The sequence below is a fragment of the Lolium rigidum genome, unplaced genomic scaffold (genome assembly GCF_022539505.1).
Source record: "Lolium rigidum isolate FL_2022 unplaced genomic scaffold, APGP_CSIRO_Lrig_0.1 contig_39246_1, whole genome shotgun sequence".
Taxonomy (NCBI): domain Eukaryota; kingdom Viridiplantae; phylum Streptophyta; class Magnoliopsida; order Poales; family Poaceae; genus Lolium; species Lolium rigidum.
Window position 1 is genome coordinate 45,160 of NW_025900446.1, and position 25,205 is coordinate 70,364.

At 46.3% G+C, this 25,205-nt stretch overlaps 1 protein-coding gene across 1 annotated transcript; it reads left to right on the forward strand.

Moving 5' to 3' along the window:
* Positions 1-7,263: 7,263 nt before the first annotated feature.
* On the forward strand, positions 7,264-23,989 carry LOC124681317. The gene is made up of 11 exons (XM_047216254.1): positions 7,264-7,306; positions 17,451-17,929; positions 18,413-18,546; positions 18,664-18,726; positions 19,478-19,567; positions 19,960-20,125; positions 20,611-20,797; positions 21,274-22,109; positions 22,734-23,315; positions 23,428-23,493; positions 23,652-23,989. The coding sequence occupies exons 1-11, from the start codon at positions 7,264-7,266 to the stop codon at positions 23,763-23,765; spliced, it is 2,760 nt and encodes a 919-aa protein (XP_047072210.1). The 3' UTR covers positions 23,766-23,989.
* The last annotated feature ends 1,216 nt before the right edge of the window (positions 23,990-25,205 follow it).

Here is a 25,205-nt window from a genome sequence, read left to right on the forward strand (position 1 = left end):
GTGATTCATGATATTATATGGATCATGATTGAATTTTCAGAAAGTAAACAAATTTACTTTTACACTGTCAACTAAATGAAACAGATCAGCTATTGCTAGCGCTTTGCTACATCTTCCACAAGAAGTAAATTCTGCTGTGGCAACCGCTCTCAAGATACTCGAGCCCGTGAAACCATCGATTACTCATCCACTTCTCTTCAGCCATGACGCCTTATCATGATGGGACCGTCGGCCATGTCGTTCCAGTGAACAGGATGTTGTCCGCGGCGTCCTTGCACCGAGGGCGGAGGAGAAGGGCGGACGGATGAGGATGGGGCACGAGGGAGAGGTGGTTTGGACGGCCATGTTCATCGCGACCCATGCCGTGTGCGGGGCGGAGGACGGTGTAGGGTCTGGTTGTGGTCCCTAACCTCAAGATCTCACTGGAGAAGCTCAAGAACAGAGAAGGCAAAGCTCGAACGAGAGAGAGAGTTTGCGTCGCGTTCAACAACTTGCGACTTTTCTGATTGTATTTCCTTTCTCTTATTCTAATTACAACGCACACGATCTGTGATCCACTACGTCCGTGCCATCCCACGAACGGACCAAGTCATGCGTAAGAAGCGCTCCGAGTTTGTTAAGCAAAACGAGGAGCGTGTCTACTGTCGAAACTGACGAAAACAGGAAAATTCAGAAAGCAGTAAACTAAAACCCTATGTTGCGTCTGGTTTATTCAACAAACTCCCCCTAAGCCAGATGCAGCACGATTACTACACCTCCACGATGTTGATCTTCTCACGCAGCAGCTGAAACCTGACACGCCCAAGTGCCTTGGTGAAAATGTCGGCGAGCTGACCAACCGTGCTGATGTAAGAGACAGTCACAGTTTCATTTTCCACGCAGTCCCGAATGTAATGGTACCTTGTATCGATGTGCTTGCTCCTGTCGTGATGAACTGGGTTATTGCAGAGCTGAATCGCGGCTTTGTTGTCCACGTTCAGGTTGGCGACGAGAGGATCAACTCCTAGCAGATCGCCCAGCAATCGCCCAAGCCAAACTCCTTGGCATGCCGCAGTGGCTGCGGCGACATATTCCGACTCACATGATGACAGCGAAACTCCTCGCTGCTTCCGACACTGCCACGATACTGGACAGTTGCCGAAGAAGAAGAGAGTCCCGCTGGTACTCTTCCGATCATCCAAATCACCGGCCAGGTCTGCGTCACTGTATCCCACCAATTCTGCGACGCCAGCGGAGGTGGAGTAGCGACAGCCAATGTTCAGGGTCCCCGCTATATAGCGGAGAAGATGCTTCACCATGCTCAGATGCTCCGGTCGTGGGAGCCTCCATAAACCTGCTCGCCATGCCGACGCTGAAACTGATGTCAGGTCGCGTATGGACAAGGTAGCGGAGACTGCCCACTATGCTCCGGTACATGGTGGCGTCGACCGGTGGATTTGAGCTGTACTTGGACAGCTTTAGTCGAGGCTCCATAGGGTACTGGACGCTGTTGCAGTCGCCCATTCCAGCCTTTTCAAGGAGCTTGCTTGCAAAAGCTGTTTGCTTCAGAGTGATGAGTCCTGGTGCCTGGCTCACCTCAATGCCGAGGTACAACGCAAGCAGCCCGAGGTCACTCATTTTGAATCTGCTGCACATCTCTTGTTTGAACTGACTGATCGCTGCCTTGCTTGCACCAGTCACGATCAGATCATCCACGTACACCCCGAGGAGAAGCCGATCATCCTTCTCACCTCGGGTGTAAACAGCATTCTCTGAAGCACTTCGCTTGAATCCAAGAGCCACCAGAACAGAGTGAAGTTTCTTGTTCCAGGCTCTAGGTGCTTGACGGAGGCCATATAAAGCTCTGTGCAGACGCATCACCTTGCTAGAGTTTGCTCCGTCGATGAAACCCGGCGGCTGGCACACATATACTTCCTCGCCCAGCTCCCCGTTCAGAAACGCAGTCTTTACATCCATGTGATGTACCTCCCACTGAAATTGTGCAGCCATGGCGAGAAGGAGGCGTACAGAATCTAGTCGCGCAACTGGGGCAAAAACCTCATCGAAATCAATTCCCGGGCGCTGCACGTACCCTTTTGCCACAAGCCTGGCCTTGTGCTTCAGAACACGACCGTCGGCGTCTCGCTTCAGCTTGTATACCCACTTCAGACCTATGGGTTTCTGACCTGGAGGGAGGTCCATCATCGTCCATGTTTCATTCTCCTCAATGGACGCGAGCTCGTCGCGCATCGCCTGCCTCCACGCTTATTCAGCCTCAGCTTCAGCAAGAGTGACAGGCTCACCAGATGGCGTGAGCAGTAGTCGCTCCGTCCTTCCAGGATTGTCCGCGTCGGGATCATACAAGTCCAGGACGCGGCGGTAGCGGTGCACCACGTCATCATCGTCCTCAGCGTCCAGGTCATCCTCATTTGCTGGTGGTGGCGATACGAACTCCACTGTCCGCTGTGGCTGCGGAACAGCGGAGGTTGATGCATACGATGACGGCGGCGTTGCAGGTGTAGGAGCCATCGTTGGTGTTCTTGGCTGAGTCGCCGCGGTTGAGGGCGAAGGAGTCACGGACGGTGGAGGTTCAGCAGCCTCTCCGGCAGCCGAGGATGGTGGTTGCGGTAGCACCCAACTGTCAACGGCGAGAGTGCTGCCGTCATGCTCCCCCCAGTCCCAAGCTCTGGTCTCATCGAACACCACGTCCCGAGACACATGAACCCTCTTCTTGGCAGGGTCGTAGAGCCGATACGATTTGCCGCCAGGCTCGTAGCCTAGCATGACCATAGGTCTGCTCCGATCGTCCAGTTTCTTGAGGCCCGGCCTCGTCTCCTTCGCGAATGCCCTGCAGCCAAACACACGCAGGAAATGCACGCTTGGCTTCACCCCATACCAGGCCTCATGAGGTGTTCGTCCATCGAGACTGCGTGTCACAGACCTGTTCAACACGAACACGGCCGTGTGCGCAGCTTCCCCAGAATTTGGCCGGAACACCCATCGCCTTGAGCATGCACCTTATCGCGCCCACCACCGTCCTGGGTTGCGACGCTCGACCACTCCATTCTGTTGCGGGGAGTATGGAGCGGTGAGATGGCGCTTGATCCCTAGATCGGCGCACCATTCAGCGAGCTCCGTCGCCGTGAACTCCCCTCCGCGGTCTGTCCGCAGAACCCGCAGGGGGCGCCGTGACTCCAGCTCCGCTTGTGCCTTGAACCGCCGTATCGCCGTTGAGGCCTCGTCCTTGGTCTTCAGCAGGTATAGCCACATGAGCCTACTGAAATCGTCCACGAGGAGAAGGAAATAGCGGTTGCCTCCCTCCGTCGTTGGCGATATTGGCCCGCATAGATCGGCGTGTACTAGCTCCAGAGGCTCGGTGGCACGAAACTTGGCCACGGAAGGGAAGGGTGCACGACGATGCTTGCCCACCGTGCATGCCTCGCACATCTGCTCGACGTGGGAGATTGTGGGCATGCCACGGACCATGTCCCTCTTGGACAACTTCTGCAGAGCCTCGAAACTCTGGTGCCCGAAACGAGCGTGCCAGAGCCAGGCTATGTCGTCGACGTGAGCTGCTAGGCATATCGGCTTCACGATCTGCAACTGCACAATGTACAGCCTGTTCCGTGCCCTTGGCACCTTTGCAATGAGCTTGCGTTCCGTGTCACGGATGGTCATGAAGCCATGCTCAACGTGCGTGGGACAGCCGATCTCGTCAAGCTGCCCAATGCTCACGATATTGGACTTCAGCTTGGGAATCCAATGAGACCGCGGTGAGCGCCCGGTGTCGCTCGTCATCGATGGCAAAGAGCACTGTGCCGCGCCCGTGGATGTCGACGACGGAACCGTCGCCAAAACGCACCTTGCCAGTGATGCGCTTGTCCAGCTCGGAGAAGACATCCTCTTCGCCTGTCATGTGATTCGAAGCTCCCGTATCGAGGTACCACGAGGCGTCGAGGTCGCCCGAATCGCGGCGAAGTTCGACTCGCGCCCGCTCCTCATTGAGGAAGACTTGCTCCCCCATGGGCGCGGCGGCCACGGCTGTTGCCGCGGGCACCACAGCCTTTCCTGACGCCACGACCTCGGTGACGGCAGAGTCGAGCTCGATCACAGTGGCCATGAAGACGCTATGATCGCCGTCGTCTTCCTGCACGAGGTGGGCGGCCTTGGCGGCCTCATCACGCTTTTTCTTCCGGCAATCACGAGCCCAATGCCCCTTCTTCTTGCAGTAGCGACACTTGTCCCGATCCTCATCGGCGGCTTCCCCGCCCTGGACTGGGGTTTTGGTCTGCGGCGACCCGGTCTTGCGAGGCGCGTTGTTCACGCCGCGATCACGGCCACCGCCCGATCCGCTCGAACCGGAGCCGCCGCTCCGATTCTGCTTCCTCTTCTCCTCCCACTGTTGTTCAGTGAGCAGGAGTTGCCCGCCGGAGTCGGTCTGGTCTCCTTCCAGACGTTCCTCTACGGCGCGCAGGTGGCCAACGACCTCCTCGACAGTGAGGGTCGCTGGATCCATGAGCGTCTCCATGCTGAAGGCAATCTGCACGAAGTTTTTGGGAACGACAGACGTAAACTTTCTGACTACCTTCTCCTCGTCGCAGGCATCGCCAAGTGACCGCATGGTGGCGGCGAGATTGGAGATGCGGAGGCCGAAGTCCTCGACGCGTTCCCCTTGGTTGAAGGAGATCGTCTCGAACTCCGTCCTCAACCGCCGCACGCGCGTGTCACGCACGCGGTCGGTTCCTTGGTGCTGCACCCGTATGGCCTCCCACGCGGCCCTCGCGGAGCCTTTGCTTATCAGCATTGGGTGCATCTCCTCCGGGGTGGAGCGCAGCAGCGCCGCCAGGGCCTGCTTGTCCTCCCGGCGCGAGATGGCGACGTCCTCGATCGCGTCCCAGAGTGAGGCTGCTTGCATGTTTACCTCCATGACCATGGCCCAGTTGGTGTAGCCGCCGCGCTGAGCATCGGGAAGACGAGGCCCGCGCCGCTGCCGCCGCCGCCACCCACCTCCCGGATCACCTCCCGTTGGACGACGACCTCCCCGCCGCCATGCCGAGCCCGGCTCCGTCCCCGGCTCAGCGATCGCCGTCGCTGATCTGCCGGAGGAGGGGTCTGCGACGTGCGCTGCTGATTCAGTGGAGGTGGAGTCGGAGCCGTGCGCCGGTCACCTGACATCTTCCAGTCCCGCTCTGATACCAATTGTGGTCCCTAACCTCAAGATCTCACTGGAGAAGCTCAAGAACAGAGAAGGCAAAGCTCGAACGAGAGAGAGAGTTTGCGTCGCGTTCAACAACTTGCGACTTTTCTGATTGTATTTCCTTTCTCTTATTCTAATTACAACGCACACGATCTGTGATCCACTACGTCCGTGCCATCCCACGAACGGACCAAGTCATGCGTAAGAAGCGCTCCGAGTTTGTTAAGCAAAACGAGGAGCGTGTCTACTGTCGAAACTGACGAAAACAGGAAAATTCAGAAAGCAGTAAACTAAAACCCTATGTTGCGTCTGGTTTATTCAACACTGGTGGTGCGGCAGGCGGCATCCATGGCGGGCGGCGACCTTCCCACATTCTTGGGAGAGCTTGGCATCCTCCTGGTGATGCGGCAGGCCACATGCGTCATCCATGGCATGGGCGGTGACCTTCCCATGTTCCTGGGCGAGCTTGGTGTCCTTCAACTGCTACTACTGGGCCGGGCGAGCGCGGCATCCATGGCGTCGTGTTCATGGATGTCAAGAGCTGAGCCGGCGACCCCTAAAAAAAAAGGAGTTGAGCCGGCGTCGTGTTCATGGAGGTCGGAGGATGATGCGCATGTGTTGTCTACCTTGGGTGTGCAGGAGAATGTTATTGGTTTCATGTGTGTTATCATACGCAAGAGAGAGAAAATAATGCCGAGAAACGAGGAGTATAGGCAGGTGGACAACTAATGATATAGAAAATTAAGGAGAATACACGCGATGTTGTGCAAAGTTTTTTATGACTTAAGCTTTGATATGGAGGGAGCATATTCTTTTAGCTTTCACATGCATTTTTTTTTTTGGAGCAACCGGCAGGAGCTCTGCCTATTCATTAAGAAGAGGGAAATTTGACCAGTTTATAAGGGAAACTGGCCGAAAACCGATACAAACGCAACACCCGTGTCCAGTTTATAAGGAAAACCAGACAAGAAAAACCATACGGCACAGTTTTCAGGAAGAAACCGGCGAAAACCACACACATGGCCACTCGACCTATAGCAACTAGGTCTGGAGCGCCACCGAATGACACCAGCACGACGGCAACGGCGAGCGCCGCGACTGCCCGGTCCACGTCCCTGGAAAGGAAGTCAGAGCCGAAAGAGACGGCTAGGCCTTTCAAGCTTCGAGGGGTGAGGCAGGCCGCAAAAGCAAGCCAGCGGCACTCGCGCACCGACGGATACCCGAAAACGTCGACCCAAGAAGCAGTCAAGGCATTGCCGTGATGGCTCCCAAACATTCCGAAAAAATGACGCCTCCAAGGAGGTCACGACATCCAAAGACGCCGCCGTCATTCAATCCGGCAAAGCCGGATTTGGGCTTTCACCCTGGAATGGTGGGCGGAGGGGTGACGGGACTCCACAACAACGCCTCCAAGGAGGAAAAAAGACGCCCTTGAGCGCCGCCGTTGCCGGCACCGACCAAGTCAGGCAGGACTTTCGTCCGGAGACCCGCACCACCTCCACTGTCCCAAGGACAGCCCAAAGCACCGGACGAGCACAGACTACCGACCAGAGGGACGCCGTCCACGCCACGGAAGCATGCCCTGCCACCCACGCAGCCAGAAGCAAACCATCAACACGACCACGATTCCGGAGCCGCCGCTCCGGCCTCCACGCACAGCAGGCCAACACCTCACGCCAACCTTGCCGCCGTCCCCAAGGCGCTGTTGCAGCGCTTGGCCAACCAAAAGCAGCGCCGCCGGAAAGTGGTGATTATAAATCCCCTTTCACATGCATTTATAGGAGTATGTTGATGGAACCTGCGAACTGGAAAGTGGTGATCATGTAAGGGTAGACAATAACATTCAGAAAGTTGATTAGGATGAAACAAAAAAGATGCAATCTAAGAAGTGAAAGGGGATCAACTTGTTGTAGATGTTGAGGATGTACCAGACGAGGAAACATCGCACTGAGCTGCTGCGTCCATGGAATACCGGCGGCATCCGGCTCCCGTTTCCCTCGGCCGATGGCTTCGTACCTCGCCGCCGTTCGTGAGGAGATGCTAGGGATTATGAGGGGCACCAGCACACGGCCGTTCAGAATCTAGAAATGGGGCAGTATGATGACTCTGCTGCTTCACGTGAGGAGAATGGTGAGCAAAGGGAGGGTGGTGCTATGTGCGACGCTGCGTGAGATGGGAGCGAAGGTCGGTGGCAAGGAGGGAGATTGAGATGGCGATCGTTTGGGGAAAAGGAAGGCATGTCCAACATATCTCTCTAACAAGGAAAGTAAATTACTGATAAAAAAAAGTTACTAATTTGATAGCGTAGTGGCTTTCTAATAGGAAGGGGACAACTGAACAATCAATCTGTGATACCAATCCTAATAGGTGATGGGATACGCATGTGCATGCGACTGATTACTTTACCATGCTGATTGCTTTACCGCTCGATTGATTTCCATATATTAATATTGACAAATCCCGTGACTACGGGCGGCATCTGTTGTCGTATTTTTGGGAAGTATATGACGGATGGTTAGATGGCAAATGAGAGACGTTTAGTAAGATTGGACGGTCAAGATGTCTCCAATATTTGACATCAAACATTTTTGATGACGTACCAACTCACATATAATAGTAAAGATATGTTTTCGGCCAAAGTTTGACTGCAGACATTTTTATTATATTGATTTTGATTGAAATATAATACTTACTAATATTTTGTTTTGATATCACCATGTGTTTTACTAGTTAAAATTTACATTTAAATATGAGAAATTTTCTTATTAATTTTATCTCGAAACTAGCTCGAGATCGACTTGAGATCAATACAAGCTGAGTACTTTGGCTTAAACTTTCGCTCGATTCAATCAAAGCTTGCCTAAGCCTAGTGTAAGTTGCTCAAACTAGTGGCAGCTAGTGACAGCTAGTGGCTCGGCCGTGAAGGGGGCAAGCCATAGCGACTATGGGGTGAAAAGCCTAGGGCTTAGTTGTGGCAGCTGAGCTTGCTCTTTGCGACTTGAAGATGGTCAATTTGGTCAACACGTCCCGGTGGGATGGTTGGATAGTATGTCAGGGCGCAGGCCTTGGACATGGTGGGTTAGCTGTGGTCTACAAGCATTTTCCTTTTGCAATTTTGGTGGTTGGCAATTGAATCGCGCTGTGCATCAGGGTGAGCAAGAGTATGTTAGCGCCGCGGCTTAGGAAGGTTGTGTCGTGGACCGTGCATCACATGTTAAGGTAGCGACCTCTAGAGTTTTGAGGTGCTCTGGATGTTGCCCCAGGTCATATGGGCAACGAGGTGATTTCCGGTGTTGGTCCGGGCATCGCGCGGAGCAAAGTCGTGGAGGCTTTTTTACCATCGCGGGAGCATCCCGAGCTCCTTCGTAGTCACGGCTTCTTCTCTTCTATAGTGATGGTAGACTGCCTTGTTTTGTGCAGCGGCTCACTATTTTTTGTATGTGTGATTTAATGTCTTCTTTGGTTACTCTTCTACATCTTGTAATCTATATCCAAATGCAATGAAAAGCAGGCCTAACTGCTTTTTTTTTCAATAAAATGAACACAAAACTTTTACCTCGTGTTAAAAAAAATGTTAATCCATACTGAAATTGAGTTATTTTCTTGGGTATTTGTATGGCAGGAAGGTACAGGAAATAATTTAGTGGGTCAAGCTTGTTTGGGTCCATCGCGAACGTTGTTATAGGCTGTACCGTGTAAGACCGAGCGAATATGGCAGTGGAAAGTATGTTTGCCCATACAGAAGTAGTAGTTCACTGGCCTCGACGCCTCGTTAACTCGCGTCCCCTCTTTTTTCAAACTCAAAATCGGTGTCGCTGTGACCTGACGCGAATGATGTTCCCTCGTCGCCGTCTTATCTCGGCGAAAGCAGGTTCTTTTTTCCTTGTTGCCTTCCACGTACGATGTGATCAGATCGATCATCCACGGAGGAGCATCACTGCTCGTCTGCTCCTATCCTGTAGAACCACGGGGAGAAAAGGTATAACGGGTAATGGACGTTAGGAATTTGGCTGGTCACCAAACCCCAACCTACTACTTTCCGACTTTCGCCCATACCAACTACAGTACTATACATGAAATTCGCCTAAAATAAAGCGAATTTTGGAATTGCTTTTGAACGTTGCAAAAGTTCAATAGTATAATCAAACTGTTGGCAATAAGTGATTGCCATATCATCCATAGCTGATTCTATATTAGTTAGCTATATAAAATATATACTCCATCTGGTCCATAATAATTGTCGGGACTTTAGTTTAAATTTATCAAAATTTGAATTAAAGCCTTGCCACTTATTAGGATCGGAGGGAGTACTAGTTTATTAATATGTGGCTCATCCTACGCTCTCACAAAGTGCATGTAGCTTTTGTATTAGAGCTCACTTCTCTTCCCTCTCCTCCAACTCAGCAAAATTATATCCTCTGTCTATAAATAGACATCTGCGATTTGTCTAAATCTTGATATATCCAGACACTAAGACAAACCTCGGACGTCTATTTATAAACGGAGGGATTACTATTATTTAATATTGACAACCAGCTTACATCTTGAGAATGGATAAAAATGGCTCTATTCTAAAATTTTAGCACAAGATAAATCAGATCTGATTTTTTTTTTAAACGCTTCTTTTCATAATGCCCTGGGCTGGGCGTCGCGCTAGATAGCATGACGCAATGGCATGGGGCGTGATGCAAGATATCATGACGCCCACGGTTGCCGCGTCATCCAGCATGGCGCCATAGCTCAAGCCGTCATGCAAGCACGCCATTTTTTAAGAGCATATTTGATTCAAAGGATTTTAAAAGCACATGAATAGGAAAATGCAAGAACAATATGTCATTACATTTGAACACTACAAGAAACTGGTCATGTAGGGACGTTATCTATTAGACGTTTTTTATAGCGTCTCTGTGTGGAGAATCCACTGCATAGTAAGGACGTTTTCTGAGACGTTGTTCCTATCGTCTCAAAATCAACCTGACAAATGTGTTTACGGCCCAGTCCAATTAGAGAACCCTTCTACCGCACCCTTTTTCTCTCAATCGCCGCCAATTATTCCAGAACCTAGGAACCGCCGCTCTGAGTTTCCGTCGTCTCCGATCTATCGTTTCTCTACATAGAGACGCTGTTCAGGCAGATTCACCCGCCGGCGGACGCTCACCTCGATGCGGCGCTTTCACGACTAAGCAGCATCGATGAGGCTGCACACCCACCACACGTGACCTCCATCCTGCGCTGGCCAAGATGGTGCGCGCGTGACTCGCAAGGATCCTATATTCAGGTACATGAGTTAGTTCCTCCCGATTTCCATGCCTTACCCAATGATGTTCTGCTAATTTTTTGCTTCGGTAGAGGTCAATTCCCAATACAGGTTGTGTCGTCCTGTTGTAGACAGATCTGCGGGACACTTTTTTTTTTCAAGTCATCTGCAATTAGCCAATCAGATGAATTCGTTGGACAAATGATTAAGTTTCTCTGTTTTGCCAGTTTACATGAATGTTTGATTGTGCCCAATCTGTATCGACCACTTCTGCACACTTTCTGATCGAAAGGAAAATATGTCATTGCCTTTGCAGTACCGAACTACTCATTCATCTAGATGAAGTTCTTGGCCTAGAGGGTATGTCCTAATGTATAGCATCGTCTTTTGCAGTTGTTAGAGCATGTCTAACAGGCCCCTTACTTTTCTGCCCCGTATAACGCTCGAATGTCGCCCCGTATAAAAAAAATGGTCGATCAGACACCGCTCCGTCTAGCAGAACCCGTATTTGACCCCGTATATTTGTAAATTTAAAACCCCGGGAAACTTTCATTCATAGTTCGTCGATCATACATAGAAATCGACGTACCTACATACATACAAAATGCGCGATCGGCTCGCGACTTCTAGTCGGAGAGGTAGACGATGGTCGCCGCTCGCGCCTGCGCTCGCGCCTCCCGCGCCTCCGCCTCTCGCACGGCGGCGATGGCCGCCGCCCTTTCTTCCTCCTCCGCCGCGTCCTTCTCGGCGGCGTCCTTGAGGGAGTCTTCAATCGCCTTCAAGAAGGCGGGGTCCTCGTCTTCCTCCTCCTCCCCGGCGAGCGGGGCACCTCCGCCGGCCGCTGCTCCCGATGGTCGCCCTCCACGCCTCGCTCACCCGGCGTTGGCGCTCCCACTCGGCGAGCCACGCCGAGAACTTGGGCCCGCTCATCGGCTTGAGCGGCGGGTCCTCGTGGTACCAGCGTCCGCCCCGCGCGAAGTCGACGAGCTTGTCCGGGACGTACGCGGCGCCGTCGTACTTGCAGGCCGCGCGACGGCTGCCGGCGGCGGATCTTTTGCAGAAAAGCCGCCACGCTTCCTCCACGGTGTCCGGCGAGCGGGATCGCTTCGATCCGCTCGCCGGCGAGGCGCTACTGCGGCGGCGGCAGTCCATGCAGGTGGCGGCGGGTGGAATGCGGCGCGGGGGAGCGGCTAATTGCTCGCCGGAGCAGGAGGAGGAGGCGGCGGCGCACGGCGGAGCTAGGGTTGCGAGTGAGGGGTTAACCCCTCACTCGCACCTGCGCCCACTATAAGTACGGGGCGACGGGGCCGATTTCCTGGGCCCCGTATTCCGCCGAAACGGGCCGGCCCGAATACGGGGCCTGCTAGACGCCCAAACTCGCGCCGGCCCCGTATCCCGCCGGAATTTTACGGGGTGAGCGGGTTATACGGGGCCTGTTAGACATGCTCTTAGTCACTACATGTGTACTTATGTTTTCGTTTCTCTTTCCTAATAAGACTGGCGTCACGTGTTTTCAGCAAACATATAAAATATGATTGCTTTTTGTTTAGCCTGTTAATTTACTTCAGTTTCTATTTTGAAATCTTGCTATATTCAGAACAATGAAAGCTGCAACGTAATACTTCCATTGGTAAATCTTGTCATTTTCTCTATGCAAAGTTAAGAAGTCCATTTCCACCATTACCTTCTGTACCTGACATGAATATATAACTTCTTCTTATTTATTCACCAGGCTGCCTGATGGTTGTTTTTCGCGTTCCATGCTTACCATGAAGAATATGAGCATTTGGAAAATCATAAGTAATCTGTTTGTGTTAAGCCAAGAAATGTCTGAATTTTATATGATTACTTTCAGTGTATTTATATGTATGCTTTTTTACGCAATCTTATCTCTTCAACAATAAAATTATTGTCTTTTTTATATGATTAAATTGTGCCTCGCATCTGGAGCTAATTCTCGTACAAGTTAGCCTGCTGTTCTGAAAGACCCCAGCATCTTGGTTTACGTAGCTACATCTCCGAACTCAATGAATATCCTTACACACATTGTGTTAAATTCCTTTCTATTGCTGCTTTTCTAGTATTTCACTTCCACTTTGCTGTGAATGACTGATATAAGTAAAACTCTGGTTTCATAGATGTGAGCCATGCAAACTATTTGTATTTGTTCTTCAAGCTTAATATACTTACTTTATGCCCCATTGTTCTGCAGCTTCGGGAGATTATTTGCATTTCTTATCTAGTCATTGTTGTGAACTGAAAGAATTGCTCCTTCAGCATGATGCTAAGGTACATTCCATTTTGTTTTCTTTTAACTTCTAAACCTTATTCATGAGATACCACAAGCAATTATCTAATCATCTAAAGTCTGTGCGACCATATATGTGATTTTCGTATCTTTGGTTTTGTATTCAAGTAGGCACCCAATTTTTTTGTATGGCTGTTTAGCATTTAGTAATTGGTTTTTCTTGCAGCAGCCAGTAGGTATGCGACATTATACCAATGTGAAGAGATGGTGCTTCGTTATACTGCTATTGATCTGATGCTAAAACACCGGTAGTACCTGCTTCACTTGTGCATGTGGAAAGTAAAACTTGTTATTGAAATTTATTACTAGTTAATTTGTGTATGTTTCAGTTGACTTTTCCTACAGCGAAATTGTTTGTGAAGGTTTTTAAGCAACAAGACAGAACACTGCAAGGCAGACCAACAGTAGTGATGGCTATGGAGAGCTGATGTACAATTTCTCCATGCGCATAAAGCTTGAGATATTCCAACTACTAGAAGAAGATGAATAAGATTTAGAATTTTGCGCGGTCAAGTTTGTAATTGTTTCATGAAAATTGATAAATCACTTGTAAAGTACTGTTGTTTTCAATTAATAAAGTTATTATTTTCCTAATTTTTCTGTTGTGTTGTCGTCTTTGATAGCGTGTATATGTATATTATTATCCAACTATGTAGCAGGATATTATCCACTGCAATGAAATAATCATTTGTACATGAAAAAGTAGACGTCTTAAGATTTTCTTTAGGACGCAACATTGTACTATAAAGACGATTTGTGAGGGGAATTTATCACAACGTCTCTAAAGGCATAGCCACGCTTTATGGACGTCTCATGCCATATAAACACGCTTTTAAAGCGTCCTAACAAAACTTGAGACGGTGCATAAGGAGACGCTTCTATGACGCATTGCACCAGCGACTCTACAAGCGTGTAGTGACGCTTTAAAGCGTTTTAAGCACTTGAACTGAGCGTCCCTACGTGTCTTTTATGTTGTAGTGGAAATCCTACATAAATGAAAAACGTTAGATTAGTTGCAGGAGTCGTTTGATTGCACCACATGAAAAACATAGGAAATTTCTATAGCGATTGAGTAAGTGTTATAGTTGTCACGGACGCATATAAAAATTACCAAGAGGTCTAACCTCTTGCTAGAAATCCTACAGAATTGTTTTGTAGTAAAGCAATCTATATGAAATTTAGAAGGTTCAATCCTTTGAATCAAATGAACTCTATAGAAAAAAAATCGTATAATAAGAATCCTACAAAATTACTTTAGAAATAATCGAATCAAAAAAGTCCTGAAAATTTCCAAACCTGGTCCATTTGTGGGAAAGTATTAAAAAAGAGTTATTTTTATTCGTATTCATGCTTACATCAGTCTACTGTATCCGATCTAACTTGATCTCTGAAGAACAGATTGAGGGGGACAAAACGAGCGAGGCTGCTTCTTTTTTCAAGAAAAGAAATAAGCCTGTACAGATTCCAAGGTGCAGCTCGGCGCGTGAGACATCGCGGCCAACGCCCATGTTTAGGTGCTGACGTTCCATCGGCCTAGTGTACGAGTTCATGCCTGCAATTATTTGCGAGGGACACGGCCTTGATTACAGGCAATTATTGCAGCCCTTAAGTCGTCCGTTAGGAGTGGACCGGAATCTTGCATGGCGGTAGGGTCCCAGACTCTACCACTGTGTTTGTTTTTCTGTAATACTACTACTATAATCATGTGATTATATGAAGATTCTTGATCGCAAAAATAAAGTGATTATGAAGATTCCCGGGAGCTGAGATTCCATCTTCCATGGATCTGCAGAGGCTAACTGGGGCCAGCGTTTGATACTGAAAGATTCCGTGGAGTAGTATTTGTTTGGGACGTAGCAGTATCTTCTATAGTGTAATCTTATGTTTCCAGTACTCGTATATGAATTCATGTGAAATCCCGGGGTTCAAGTTTGAGGGTCTGTTGTGCCGTGCCATTTTGGTAAAGGAAATACCCAAGCCCAGTTTGAAAGATTCAGAAAAGAAACAGTCAAGTTCAAGTTCAAGCCAGTCAAATAGTAGTTATGTGGTCTATACGGCCACCGGTGGTCACTGGACGTATTTGCCCGGTTTCTATCAAGCAATTGACGTCAGATTCTAAGCAACTTGACATGAAAAACAAATTTTCAATTATCCAAGTTCCACGTAAGTGATTTCCTGGTCTGGGGAACCAGGGAAGTGTAATTCAGGAAGTGATTCTCCCATACCCCCTCCATCCTCAAATAAGTGTATTTTTAGACTTTTTATTTAAGTCAAATTTTCTCACATTTGACCAACTATATCGGAAAACATAGCCACGTTTATTACACTAAATTAGTATCATTTGATTCATTTTAAAATGTAGTTTCATATTATACTGATATGATGCCATATATGTTACTACTATTTCATATAAGTTTGGTCAAATTTAGTTCTTTTTTTTAGATGGAATTCTTTTTTTACTTAGACCAAAAGCTAGAAGCACACTTATTTGAGGATGGAGGGCGTATGTTTTAAAATTGTATTCATCCAAATCCCAATTATAAATATATCAAGTTGCTATCTGAATCTAGGCTGGCACTACACGTCTCCCCTGCTTGGATTCATTCCTGGACCAATGGTCTAAGCGCATAGTTAATCAGGACTCTGAACCAGCTGACTAGAATATTATTGCAGAACTGAATGCTACTTGAGGCTTTGGTTTCCAAGTAACTTACTCTAAAACAATATATCCCTAAATTAGCAGCACACAGAAAACCCAATTATAATGCTAAACCATTCGACACACCCTCATTGCAGTCATAAACTCGTCAAAGTTTTTTTTCCCCCTTCTACGATACTCATGGTGATAAACTCGTGAAAGATGACCCGCTAGTCCTGCAGTGATGAATCCATGAAAGGGCCACACGTTAGCAAATTCTAATCAGTAAGCAGAAACGAACCTCCACTGATAGAATACCTACAGGATTTATGGCAAGATGGTCCATCACAAATGTCCTCCCAGTTCATTACCAGCTACAGGGACAGATTCGTGAAAGAAATGTTGCACCTTTGGACACCGTGCAACACAAGCTAAGGCATTCGTTTTGCCTGCACCTTGTTTCCACGGTTATTAAAGCGAAGGTTTGGCCATCTTTGCAAGCGCAACGATTCTTTAGTGGTAGGTTCCGATTAACATATCAGGGATGAATCTCATTACCAGATCAGCAAAGTGAACAAGACCTAAACCTTTAAGCCTTGCCAATGACAGAATAGGCCTTAGCTGTTCCAACGAATAACATCAAATGGTACTCTGCCAAATGAAAGGAAAATAACGCTCCCTCCTTCCCATTAAAAGTGTTTCAACTTTGTCAAAATTTGGATGTATCTAGACATTATCTAGTCTAGTAGGTAGATACATCAAATTTTGACGAAGTTGAGACACTTTTGGTGGGAGTACATAACATAAATGATTGTAGTCAAAGTGCATGTTAACCATAGGATAGGATGGTGTTTCAGCTAGTTTGGTGAAAGTACAAACGATGGGGTCTTGGGGAGGAAAACACCGGAGAGCTAATCAGACGCCAACAGGTTATATATTGTCAGCTTGGCACATTCTGAGTATTAGTTTAGAGGTTTTGCTTCAGTGTTCTGCGAGAGAGGCGCTCGCTTGCGTGACTGCACTAATTACCAGGTAAATACAAGATGGCAAGATCCTGGACTTAGCTATTGTTTATTGCGAGTGAATTAAGAACTTCCATGCTACCAATGATGGAAACAACAGAATGCTTAATTTAAACAGAAGGTCAAGAGAGTGACGCAGAACTCACGTTGCACTTACCTCTGCAGACCACAAAATTTCAGCCTACTTGGGGTGATAAATCAATCAGGTGCAAATATTCCATTTGAGCAAGTGATGACAAGCAGCGTGAAGAAAATTCTGCAGTTTGATATCAGCAACGGAGCTCCTTTCACCTTTCTAAAGACCCTGCAGTATCCGGCGGTAGTTAGCGTTGGCAAGTTGCAAATGGACATCTGAACTCCTAAGCAACCATCAACCTCACAGGCAGCACGAGAAAAGGACGATTTCAGCACAAATATAATAAAGCTATAGCTTTATTCCATCCAAATAATTGAACAACAGATTCCACAAACATGACCAATAGAAATATTCAAGATTCCCTTGCCTTTCTTTTTCTCCCCTACATTATAGGCATAAAGCTATTTACTAAAAGGTTAGCACTAGCAGTGCTGAAAAATGTGTGGGAGGTGTGAAGGTGCAACAACTATCTACTATACAAATATTAGTTTTGCGTGGTATTAACAACGACGGGTGAGAAAGTTACAGACGAAAAGCATTATTGAAAAGGAAAGCAAACCACCAAGGGACTATACTAATGACTTTATGGCCTTCATGGGATGGCAGTTGATAACTCATACCGAGATATCAGTACCTCCCTTGCAATACTTATTTCCACTGCATACCTTCTCTACTATAAACTGCAGGACAGACAAGTACAGAGGGGTTCTTCCCAGAGAAGCTCATGATATCTCTTGCTTTGAAAAAAGGCTCATGATATCTAGCTTCCAGCCTTCCAACTCCGTCTTCTCCCAGGATCAGCTATAGAGGACACCTCTGGCGCTGGCATGCATCAACACCAAAGATAAGATCTACAAGATGGCCAGGGCTGGTCCAACTTGCAGATTCCTTTCATGGTTTTTGTGTTTTGTAGCATGTGTTCTCATGGTGTCTGCTGTGCCTGGCCATTCATGGTGCCCTCTACATCCTCACCCGAGGCGAGAAACAGAGTTTAAGCAGAAGACAAACAAGTTTTGGGAGTACCAGGAGCAGAGTAATACCTGGGTGGAGATAAGCATGCCTTTCAATCTGATGTCCTGCATCAACGGTACCTGCACAAAGGTAGGCTCAATCAAGCAACCAGAAAGGAAACATGGCCGTGCTTCCATTTCTAATCAAGACAAGGATACTGATCCAGCCCTGCCCACGAGGAAACGAATTTCCTTGGCAAGGATGTCAGAATCGTCTGTGTGGGTGACAGGGCAAAGTGGATCAATATACGAGAGGTTTTGGAATGGGGTGATGTGGGTGATTGCTCCTCACGAACTTCCAACATCGGCTGGGTATGCAACAGCAACTTTCATTGTGAATACAACCATCCTTGCTCTGTCAGAGGCTGGAATCCTCTATCAGGTAAGCTGCATCCCCATAGTCTAACAGACAGTAGTTCTAGCTTACTCAGACTTGTGGTTATAATCTTCTATCGCATATCGCTATTCTTAGTGTCTCTTTATAGAAAACCCCAGTATCTTACTTAAACTGTTTGAGCTCTTTAATGGAACTGTAGAAATATCTTCATAAGTTCTAGAACAACCATGACCTCCCTTGGGTCAAACTTGTCTGGAGTTACTACAACAATTATCCCCCTCACGCATCGGTTGTCCTGTTTTTTCTCTTTCTTCTAAAAAGGGTTCAGGTCATTCTGTTTGCATCTCTGAAGTGTCTGAAATATAAGATGAAGATGCTGTAGAATTCAGAATGAACTCATCAATCCTAGCCAGCTGTAGCAAAGAGTAAATCATATATCCTTATGTGAAATTGACTTCTCAATGAATTCAACTGCAAGCAAATTAGTCGCTATTATGCTTTAACTATAATAGTTCTACATCTTTACAGCTACAGCTAAACGAACATGCCCAGCCTATCTGGACAGAGATGACATTCAGTTACGAACAACTCCCAAACCTTGGAGAAAGGACACAAAGTCAAGGAACACACATAAGAAACGGGGTTGTATCGCGTAACGGAAGGTGAATTTCTACCATAATGCTCCTTCTAAGGTCAATTTGTCCATAAAAAGAGTTCATCTTGTTAGTCTGGAATTACCAATATACAGTGGTTGAAAGAACTTATTCCTACTCAACCAGGAAACTTTTCCTTTCTATCATGAATGGGTCCCTACTTGAGGTCACAGAACTTCAACCTCTAAGGTATGAGTCAGCTTTATTGAACTTCATTCTCTTGCATGCCTATACTATCTTGCTTAAATTCAAATACAAACCACAAAAGGAAATTAAAACAAAAGCTTTGGCATATGATGTTTTACTCAATCAGCATTATAAAGAGCACAGTAAATTCATGGTTTCTTAAATCTTCACAACTATTTGTCATGCCTGACTTAAAATATAGTGCATTTAATCTCTAATATATACACAAAATTGGTGCGAAGACACCACATTTGACATCAGATATAGATATTTTCATGCTTTTTCAATAAGCGGTATTTAACTATTTATACATAAAAACAATATGAAAACAATGAAAAAAAATATAGTATTTATGTGCTGGACCCATATTACAACTAGTAATTAAGAAACTCAAGGGCTCAAATGGACTCTTTTCCTTTTAAAATGTTGCGAGTCACAGCTATAAAGGCCTTATTATCAAACAGGTTGAAATATTATTTACGTAACATACTTTCAGTGCACTGCTCAGTAATTCCTTGGAAAAAAAGATGGCATAGTAGAATAAAGGGTTGATGAACTTTAGATATTATTTCCTGAATAAAGATGCCTACATTACTTTTGAAGTTTTGACCAAAGGTTTGGTTATCTGAATCAAAACAAACAATTTGCACAACTTCCTGTAACCTACTTATGAAAATCAAACAACTTGTAACTTCTTTTATCACTACTACCATGGCCATGGATAAAATAATGGTTGACTGCTACTGATGCATAGGTGGAACTGCCATGGGCGTCCTGCAGGAGCAGATGTATCATATATATCTGATGCTGAAAACGCAAGACCAGGGACCGTGTTCACAGTAAGGTATGTTTAGCATGTGTACCTAAGGAGACGAGGGGGAGGGGGGTACGATTTTAACCTACCCTGGAAGGGAAAAAATGGTTCAATAAACCTCAGCTTGCTCCTGTCCTGGTCAATGACTGAAACAAAGATAAACTTGTACACGAGAGAGGGATGCAAGAGAAAGTCAAGCATATTCCTCTTACTGTTCGTAACACAGTTTCTACCCAAAGCTCTATTGGTACATTAAAGATTAAAAATATGACTAGGAGCATAGGTGAAGCAAGATATATATCAACCTTCTTTGCTTCTCTGACAAGTCAACCCTATACTTATTTATGATGTTCGTCCAAGACTTGATGTACTTGTATGATATACTGTTTATGCCAATACTAAGACAGGATAATGCAGTGCAGCTCTACTGGAGACCTATATGAATTTGATAGAGAAACAAAGCCATCATGGAAAAAACATATATGGAGTGAAAAAACAACACCAAATGTCTCGCTGAGCTCATCTGTTGGGTGTGCTTTACATGGTCTCTTAGGATCTAATTCAGTATCACTTTTTCTGATAACCAAGGTATGTAAGGATCTGTACTTTCATAAGCAATTTAATGGATTCAAGCTAATATGGCAACAATTTATATTTCATGGGGTACCCGTTGCATATTATCTACTTCAAATTTAAACAGGCTAAACCATGTTGACTTTTAAAACTCAGGAACAATATATCATGCGTTCCTGGTAGTTATGATTCTTAGCTTGATATGCAATAGCAGAATAGAAACAAGATGATTCCAAGTCGATCATAACAGTGCAACAAGTATCACCTACACAATTCAAGATAAACTAGTAACTTTAAGCTGCATGAACTAACTACAGATAATAAATAAGTTCCTGTAAAAGAACTAACTGTAGATAGGTTGAAAAGATAAAACAACAAAAGAAAGTTTGCTAGTTGTTGAACTAAAATGATGTCATGGAAAGGAGCCTAGGACCTTTTGTCCATTAAAATAATTACATCTATAATATATTCAATTGTTAAAGGTATTTATAGATTGGCAGGATGGTATTTTGGTGGAGCGGCGGTTGCACAGAAGGAAATGGAAGTGGGATAAACATGGAGCACCTAAGGGTCAAAGACTTAGTTCAATTACAGAAGTTCAACAGGATGAATCTAATGATGCAACTTCAATGTTTTTTACGACAACCACAGGAAAAGTATTTGAGTACCAGTTTCCAAAATATACAGGTAGAGACTCCTTTAGATTTCGGAGATCTTTATTTTATTTGCACCTGAGGTCTTTAAATATGAATTTGCAGAACTTTTCATAGAAGAAGCATTTACTGTAGTCACATTTGTTTGTTCTTAGAGTTGAAAGAAAGAAATAAACCATAGTTATGAAGATGCTAGTACAACATGGTGAGTTCTTTAAGTAAAATGAATCTGCAGCAATAAAGTCTTCTTTAAATGATTAAATCCCATGTGCCTCAGTACAGTCCTGTGATGTTGTGTACTTTTCATTTGTCAACAATAAGCACGGTATACTCTCGGCTTTTCACCTAGTATATCATTTCATTTAAAAAAAAAAATCTTTGAAGAACAAGTCACATCCCAGTCGTTTAATTTTTACATTTTTAGCCTATTTAGTCTTTCTAGAGCAATAGTTATCTTAATAAATCCAAGCAAAAACTAAATTTGCATTGTCTATCTTTTCACTGAACAAGGTGGGTCTCCAAGCAATAAGATTAGAGGACTATGGATAAATCACATGTCTCCTGACCATGCAAAAGTAGCAAGAAGCGTTCGAGGTCTACAGGTTCAAGTTGGCAGGCTGATATTTCAACTAGATGATGGTAGGCTCGGAGAGCTGCATTTACCTGGTATGGGAGGTGATCATTTTGGTCCAGGTCAACAAAATACCATAAGAAGGAAAGTCTCAAACAAGTATGAGTGGTCTATCCTAGATACACCAGAAACAGAAGGTTGGAATGCAGAATATTGCACTGAAGAGCATGGCCCAACAAACTGTATTGCCGGAGCAATGAATGTTGCTGCAGATACGGAACCAACCATCTTGAGCAACGCCCCGCCTAGAAGGAGAAACGAAGAAGAGAAGCAACAGTACCTACATGTTCACAGCCACGAGAGTGATGAAACTGAATCGTACAACTTTCTATCACGAAGCATTTATCTGAACTTCCATATACGGGTGATGCATGCAGATAGATCACTTTTTCTCATAACAGATAATGGATTTACTTTGGAATATCTAAACACCAATGGTGTCTGGCTCTGGCTAAGACATGAGCACGCTACAGCCATGAAAGGTACACTAGGAAGCTATAATGGCAGCTTGTATCTTGTCGATCTTCATGGGAACTTACATATTAGAGAAAGAAATGGAGATGACCTCTCATGGATTAATTGCACAGCAATGAGGAAGGGAAGACAGGTTGCAAGTGGACCTCCATGGGATGGCATCCCTGGTTTGTCACGCAGAGTGACAACAGATGATGTACTTTTCTTTGTTAACAAGAGAGGCAGATTGCTACAATTCACGGTAGAAGTCAAACATGCTTTATTTTGACTAATATTGGTTTTATTACATACAAGAATACAATGAGCCATTTTATGCATTATCCAAGACTGAATGCATGTGACCTTTATCAGCAAAAGGCATTAGTTTTATCTCCTACCAAAGTCCTGCATAGCTCCTCACAAAAACAAAAGGTCTTACATAGCAGCGTGCAATATTTCCACAGGAGAAAGTTATTAATGCATTACTCTAGATAATTCCATGTGTACATACACACATTAATCTAAAGTACAGAAGTTAGTCAAGAATTCACTGGTAGGAGTTTACAGCTATAGAGAGAGCAGAACACATGCACGCAAAATTCAGTATCACAAGAAATGCAGCAAATTACTCTGTCTCCATATTATTAATGTTCCAGATAGATATTTCATATATAAGATAACTGAATGTACAAATAAAGGGAGAAGGCTTATTGGTTATCTTTTTTGTGAAACAAAGCATAATTAAAAAATTCCTCTGCTGCCGATATAAGTTAGAGTATATATTCAGCTGGGAAAAAATTAATCCCAAATAATGTTTCATCATCCAAGTTTCTTAAATTCTGAATAAAAAACAGCATTACATTGAAGTTTTTAAAACCTTTTGCAGGTTGCACTGCGTAAATTCAGGTGGAAGGACTGCCACAGCCCTCCCGATACCAAGATTGCATTCATCGTAGATCAAGAGGTGTTCAGAAGGAATATCGTCTTCGCAGTTGGTCGCAACGGGCGCATGTACCAGTATAACAGAATTACAGAGCTATGGCACAGGCACTACCAATCACCTCACCTCGTCCTGTCGAGATCACCTGGGACAGCGATGAGACCGTCCCCTCTCTCCCTCGCCGGCTCCATCTTTATGATATCTGAGCACGGGGGGCTCGTGGAGTACCATTTCAGCCCGCAGGATGGATGGGAGTGGGTCGAGCATGGTACGCCCCACCGAGACGTCACCCTTGTAGTCGCCCCAGGGCCATGCTTTGACGGCGCCCAACTGTTTGTCATCGGGTCAGACGGACACGTCTACCGGCGGCACCTGGACAATCGAACGTGGAGGTGGACGAGCCATGGGCACCCGTCGGAACCATCCACCATGGCACCGGACAGTGCAGGCGGTGAGCAGAGCTGCGCCACGCTGGGCACCACGGACGCACACTACGCGAGCAGCTTCAGGGGAAGCTGCGACGAAAAGGTCAGCGCTGCAAACCAATATCTAGGCACCCAGGACTGCGGTGTTCCTACTCCTGCTGCTGCTATTTATTGTTAACGGCGCGCTAATAGCGCCTATGCAATTCGACAAACAGGTGGCGGCCATGCGGCCGATGCCGTTCTCGGAGGACGCGGTGGTATTCGAGCTGCGCGACGGACGGGTAAGCAAGCAAGATAATGGTCGCGCCGCGCGACCTCTGCTCCTCGCCGCGTCGCCTGAATCATAGGCGATTGGCGGGGGAGGGGCAGGCAATCTGCAGGGAAATGAATGAATGCTTACCGGAGCTTTGGTTTCTTTCTTTTTGCGTGTGGCGTGCAGTTGGCGGAGCTGCGGCGTGCGGCGGAGGGGCGCGGCGGGTGGGAGTGGGCGCGGATCATTGGCACGCCGGCCAGCGCCTGCATGACCAGCTACTTGACGGCCGTTGCCACGTAGCCGTTGCCCGGTGGGAAGGAAGCGGAAGCGCGGAGGCGGAACTCTATTCGTCGTGTGGCGGGAACGAAACGGGCATCAAATTTCGAACGGAATACCCGCACGACAGACCATTGTAGCTGAGTAGTCAAGCTAGTCACAGTAGACCGCGATGAAAGTGAAGGACAACAATTTGTCTCTTACCAAACATCGTAATAGTTTACCTTACAGATAGAAACTCAACAGGTAATGTCAATTCAACAAGTTACAAAAAAATTATATCGACCAAATATATGAAAATCACTCTATCAGGTACGGACATACCCGCACGACAGATCATTGTACTCCCTCCGTCCCATTTTAATTAACTCGACCGCAATTTTACAAAAAAAACCGTGTCGTTTTTTACTCCCTACCCGCACGTCCTCGAATCAGGCCGCTCGACCCAGCCAAACCGTGCCACCTTCAGCCGCTTCGCCGTGCGCACTCACGCCAATCCCAAGCCCGATCCGTCGTCGACCCGCTCGATCGCTTCATCGTGATCAAGTGCTCCGTCCAGCTCGCCGCAGATCGATCCATGGACCCTCACACCAGCTCCCACGTGCACGCCGGCGCCGCCGCGCGCGGGGCGAAGGAGGCAGTCGTCTTCGATGTCGAGGCGGCAGATCCCTCGTCGACGAAGCCGGCCCACCTGCAGGCCGACCACCCGGCGGGTACGTGCTGTCCGCCACCTTCGACGTCGGCGGCTACCTCCGTTTCCCTCGATCGATCCCAGCTGATCCATCGATCGATTGGGGAGAGCTGGTGGAATGGATCTCAGATCTTAGGGAGTCTGTTTGAAAATTTAAAACTGTATAGGATGGAAATGTAAAAATTAATTTCTGAAGCGTTTTTCTCCCCCAAGTTAATTAAAACGGGACGGAGGGAGTAGCTGACTAATCAAGCTAGTCACAGACTCACAGTAGACGAAAGTGAAGGACAACAATTTGTCTCTTACCAAACATCGTAATAGTTTACCTTACAGATAGAAACTCAACAGGTTACAAAAAAAAAATATCGACCAAATATATGAAAATCACTCGTAGCTCCCAAGCTCTAGTGATCTCAAAAAAATCGAAAAGTTCATTTTTTATGTCTCTAGAAGTTCTAAAAATATTTATATAAAAATTTGCATCGAAATGTCTATGTGATCTCCATATAAAAATGAATATTGGAAGAAAGTTGAGTTTTTTTTCGAAGCAACGTTTTTATTTATTTTCGTATCGCCTTCAATGCAGCATATTATCTAGTAAAACTATGCAGATATAGAGATAACATGTGTATATATACACTTTTAAAAATAACTTAAACTTCCAAATACCATTTCTGAGTTTTTCCTCTCTCCTGAATATATCACTATCTCAAAACCTCCTTCCAGAGAAATCAAACTAAGTTCTAAAAAAAGCAGGATTTATATCAGACATA